The sequence below is a fragment of the Dipteris shenzhenensis genome, chromosome 23, assembly GCF_047967505.1.
Source record: "Dipteris shenzhenensis isolate YYH24624 ecotype China chromosome 23, Dip_SZ_1.0, whole genome shotgun sequence".
In the NCBI taxonomy this organism is placed as follows: Eukaryota; Viridiplantae; Streptophyta; class Polypodiopsida; order Gleicheniales; family Dipteridaceae; genus Dipteris; species Dipteris shenzhenensis.
Genome location: NC_141618.1, coordinates 15,091,392 through 15,095,630, shown reverse-complemented (window position 1 = coordinate 15,095,630; position 4,239 = coordinate 15,091,392). Strand labels below are relative to the sequence as shown.

At 40.6% G+C, this 4,239-nt stretch overlaps 1 protein-coding gene across 2 annotated transcripts; it reads right to left on the bottom strand.

The window, feature by feature from the left end:
• Nucleotides 1–314: 314 nt before the first annotated feature.
• Nucleotides 315–1,959, bottom strand: LOC147887047 (RNA-binding (RRM/RBD/RNP motifs) family protein). 2 transcript variants are annotated; one of them, XM_087394820.1, is made up of 4 exons: nucleotides 1,881–1,959; nucleotides 1,299–1,510; nucleotides 855–1,008; nucleotides 315–709 (listed from the first exon to the last, which is right to left on the bottom strand). In XM_087394820.1, exons 2-4 carry the CDS (start codon nucleotides 1,464–1,466, stop codon nucleotides 555–557), a joined length of 477 nt encoding a protein of 158 aa, XP_087250946.1. In that variant the 5' UTR covers nucleotides 1,467–1,510; nucleotides 1,881–1,959; the 3' UTR covers nucleotides 315–554. The 2 variants fall into 2 exon arrangements, with proteins under 2 accessions (XP_087250946.1, XP_087250944.1); XM_087394818.1 differs by having other exon boundaries at nucleotides 1,760–1,941.
• Nucleotides 1,960–4,239: the final 2,280 nt, after the last annotated feature.

Below are 4,239 nucleotides of genomic sequence, written 5' to 3'. Positions count from 1 at the left end.
GCCTTGCACTCAACAGCTTCTGCAACCATTCTAACTTAACTGAATCATTAACGCTCAATACTAAAGCACCTTACCTGCATACCTACCTAGGTCCACCTGAGCGGATGGATAAACTCCCAGAGCCACTGACAACAATCTTCAGATGTGACTTGCTCCTTCATGGAAGACAAGCTATGAGCCCATGGCTATATGAGAGACCTCACCTCCCAAAAAAAAGGGGCTAAGTTTGCAAGGGAGGAAAAATCAGACATTTGAAAAACAATACAGAGAAATGACAAGGATGACAAACTCCACATTGTTCTCGAGACAGAACCAACTTAAATCCATAGCAGAAATATAATGGAGAGCGCTCTTAGGAAATGGGGTGAACATGCATGCCTCATCCAACCTAAGGCAATGCAGCAAAGTGCCCCCGCAGCATGCATGGTTCACCTCCCTCTACTCACAAAAAGATACTAGGATCTGTTAGGCACATAAAATACAATAAAGATGGAGGAGTGCCATGTCTCCTTTCTAAGGTATGTCAGCATGGTTGAGCTTGGTTAACCAGCAGACTAGTAGGGCCGATGAGAATACGGATAATCCTGACTAGGAAATTGGGATCTTAATCCCACTTGTCCGAGTGAAACTAATCGAGCATTGTAATCTTGAGCAGTGACTAGAGGAGAGAAATTCAGCCTGTGCCCCGGTCCAGTATAGCCATTTTTTACTGCAAGATCATAATATTTAATCAGTAAGACAAGCCTTGGAGTGCCGTTGGCACTGCCTTAATTTAGTACCGTTAATAGAGTTAACTTTAAACCAAAGAAACTGTGGATTAAATGCACACAACAAGGTCCGAGACAAAAGTTCACCTGCTGGACTAGAATAGCTCTCTGAAGGGGTTTGCGAAGAGGGATAGTTCCTTTGAAAATGGCTACTAGTTTCTAAAGGACTGTTAAAAACGAAGTCCCTGCCCTCCTGGCTGTTCTTATCCTGGCCACAAGTCTGCTTATCCTGACCAGAAATCTGTAAATTCCAACGTGACGTTAGGTCCATCATGCAAGGTGGGCAAGTACTATGTAGATCACTCGTCTGCAAGGGAAATCCCGCAAGCATGCTGAGAGATTTTCATCTTCAGCTTAACTTCCTGGGACCTTCCGTAATAATAAGATGCAACGATCAGCACTAAAACACAGCCAGATTCACCGAGGGAATATCAGAGTGAACACAAGATGATACGGGGATGACTTGCATAGCTACATGGGTCTAAAAAGTTCGGTTGGAAAGAAAGTGAGAAGAATAAGGTCACGACCCACCGAAAATCGAAGGGCTTTATTGTGAAGGGAAACCAGTCCCGTGAACAGACTAACAGCGTACTGTGCACTCTTCTCGGATGTGAACTCAGCAAACCCATAACCCCTATGCCGTTTAGTTTCTTTATCTCTTGGAATGTAGACATCCACCAAAGGTCCGGCTTGAATCATAATTTCGTACAACACCCTTTCGTCCACCTTATCATCCAAATTACCTAACAAGAAACGTGAAGAAATTCTCGGATCTTAGTATGCCGCAGAGCTAACCCTGGAGAAGTAAACCTGCAACGTCACAACGAAAGGAACCCAACTCGCAAAGAACGTTTAGCAAGATGGATAAACCAGATGAGAAAGGCAGAAGCCGAGGGAGGAGGAATGCTCCAAAGAAAGGAGGAGGAAGAGGGATGAAGAGGATGGGAGGCGAGATGAAAGGAGAAGGGAAGCAAGAAGGGAAGGAAGCATACCGACGAAAACGGAGGCCTGGGGATTTCCGGGCATGGCGAAGCTCAAGGAAGGAAGAGATCTGAAGCAAGAATCTGTAAGAAAATCAGAGAGATGGAAAGGCAGCGAGCTCCAAGGACGAACCTTACAAGCGATAGATCTCGATTCTCCAGCAGCATCCAGCCTGCGAAATGATGGGCAAAATCACCGCCCTTCTGCTTTTGTAGGGCGGTTATTATTGACCGAAGCCTCTAGAATCTTCTAGATTCTTTTCTTTAGGCATTAGAGTTAACTCTTAGGGATAACCTTTAGAGCATTCGACGTTCAGCATTTCCTTACCGTTGCAAAAAAGTTCAAGAGATTCGGAGAGCCTCTTGTTTATTTGCACATTGTTGGTTGTAAAAAAAACACACAGCCAATTGCATTAAATATGTTAGACTTCACTATAATTGTGCCCATGCATGTCACTTACACAAGTGTTCAACACCCATTTCCAACAAATCCGTTATGGCAACCAAGTTGTTTCTATGATCACAATGTCTTTGCTTTAGGTTCTTTTTCTTGTATTTGATGGTTTGAAAATTTCCTTCAATAAACAATTGAAATCAATCAAGAAGGTGTTTAAAAGTTTATATAATAGTCCACAACTATTTGGCACTTTGTCTAGAAGGTGTTTATATAATAGTGCACAACTATTTGGCACTTTGTCTATTATTGGATTGAACTCTGCATTGCAAAGGTAGTAAAGTTTGAAGAGACTTTGAGAGGGTGTTTTGCTTGGCTTTGACAAACCAACTTCCTTGATCAAATTAAGGCTATTATCAGTAAAGCCGAAGGTTAAGGCCAAAGGTCAAGGTTGTTATAACCACTGCTGATGGAGCATCGATTGATGTCATTTTCAAGGATGCCATTGTGGACAAGGTTATGAAATTGCCTCGAACATTGCGAATTTGCTTCACAACAAAACTCAGTTGTGAAGTCATATTTGTTCAATAAGAAGGTTGAAGGTCATTTCTTGATAAATATGTTCGGCCTAGTTGTCAGATTCATGGCGCTCCTAGAGTTGCAAAAGAGCAGCCATTCTTATGGAAATGTAATGAAGATCTTGTTATTGTAAAGCTGATTTGTTGCTTTGCAATACAATATTAGTTATTTGATACATCAACTTTCAAACATTTAGAGTCAAGCATTTCTTATTAATTCTAAAAAAAATTGTAATTATTTACACCAAATTGACAAAGTACTACAATATTTCTTGTTGCTAACAAAAGCTTGAATGTTTGCTCGTATATTTGAAGTAAAGAATTTGCAACTTCAAGTATCTTTACGCTTAATTCCAAACAAGAAATAACATGACTCCGACTCCGACTCTGAGCATGTATGATTTTTTCCTGTTAGTTTTGTTAAGAGGAAAAACTAATATATTGGTGTCGAAATTTTGTATGCCCTAATAAAAATAAAGGTTTGAAACATTCGCCAGGATTTGAAACTTTTATGACGAAAGTTTAAAGTTTCGCCAGCAATAACAACTTTTTCTTCAAAATTCAAAAGAAAATATAAAAAACAATACAATGAAACTAAAAAACTAGCTCGATAAACTTTCACCATGATTTTTTTATTAATATATAAGTATAGTTTCAATAAAAACATCTACCTTTGAATTTAGACATGGATTTCAAAAAGGCATTTCCACATCTTGCAAAGTTTTTTGCGGGGCCTTTTTTGCCTTTTTCGGGCCTCCGGGTGTCCGCTTTTAGTGTTTCAAATGCCATTTCGGGGGTTTTAGCCTGCTTCAGATGCACCAGTAATGTCAGAATTATCAAATTCTACACCCTACATCAGTGGATTTATGTCATATTTTAGTGTTTTAGAGGAAATAAAAATGAAGAAATTGTGAATTTCTATCAGGGCCCCAAAATGAGCTCCCTTTTTTCCCAATAGGCTTCCACCTCATGTGGTCACAGCTATGCCACATCCCCTCTCTCACCTCCTCATCTCTCCCTCTCTCCTTCTTCCGCCTCTATAGCAAGAGGAATGCCCCTCTCTCTCCCCTCCCACACCCGATGGTTGACGTTTGGTATTTCATGTGGCAAGTTTCAAAGTTTGCTATTTAAAATTTTTTCCCAATTGTGAGGATAATTTTGCTTTTTGAGAGCTCACCAATATCAAATTAATGAAATACATGTTCATTAACAAGAAGGCTTCACTACGATGCTTGTGTGATGAGCACAGCCATGGCCCTAACCCTAGCCTAGGGTGGCCACTACTCATGGTTGATGCGTTTACCACCCCACACAATTGGCCATTGGGTCATTTGCACCACTAGCAAGAACAAAAGAAGTTGTTGTTTGGTCACTATCAAGCTTAGATTATTGTTTTGTACTCCTTGCAACCTTGAAAGTCAAGAAGGTGCCACAACCTCCCTATTGCTACTTGTTTGATAGTCAAAGAAGATGGTACCTCCCCTAGGCATAGGTCAACTTCAAAGCTGCATAGATGGGTT

Bases quoted from the DNA above. Each gene is read 5' to 3' on its own strand.
- LOC147887047 (XM_087394818.1), bottom strand. From the start codon at position 1,793: ATGCCCGGAAATCCCCAGGCCTCCGTTTTCGTCG. The intron at 1,009-1,298 runs GTGGGTCGTGAC...TGGAATTTACAG, and splicing joins ATAAAGCCCTTCGATTTTCG to ATTTCTGGTCAGGATAAGCA. The intron at 710-854 runs GTGAACTTTTGT...ATGATCTTGCAG, and splicing joins GAGCTATTCTAGTCCAGCAG to TAAAAAATGGCTATACTGGA.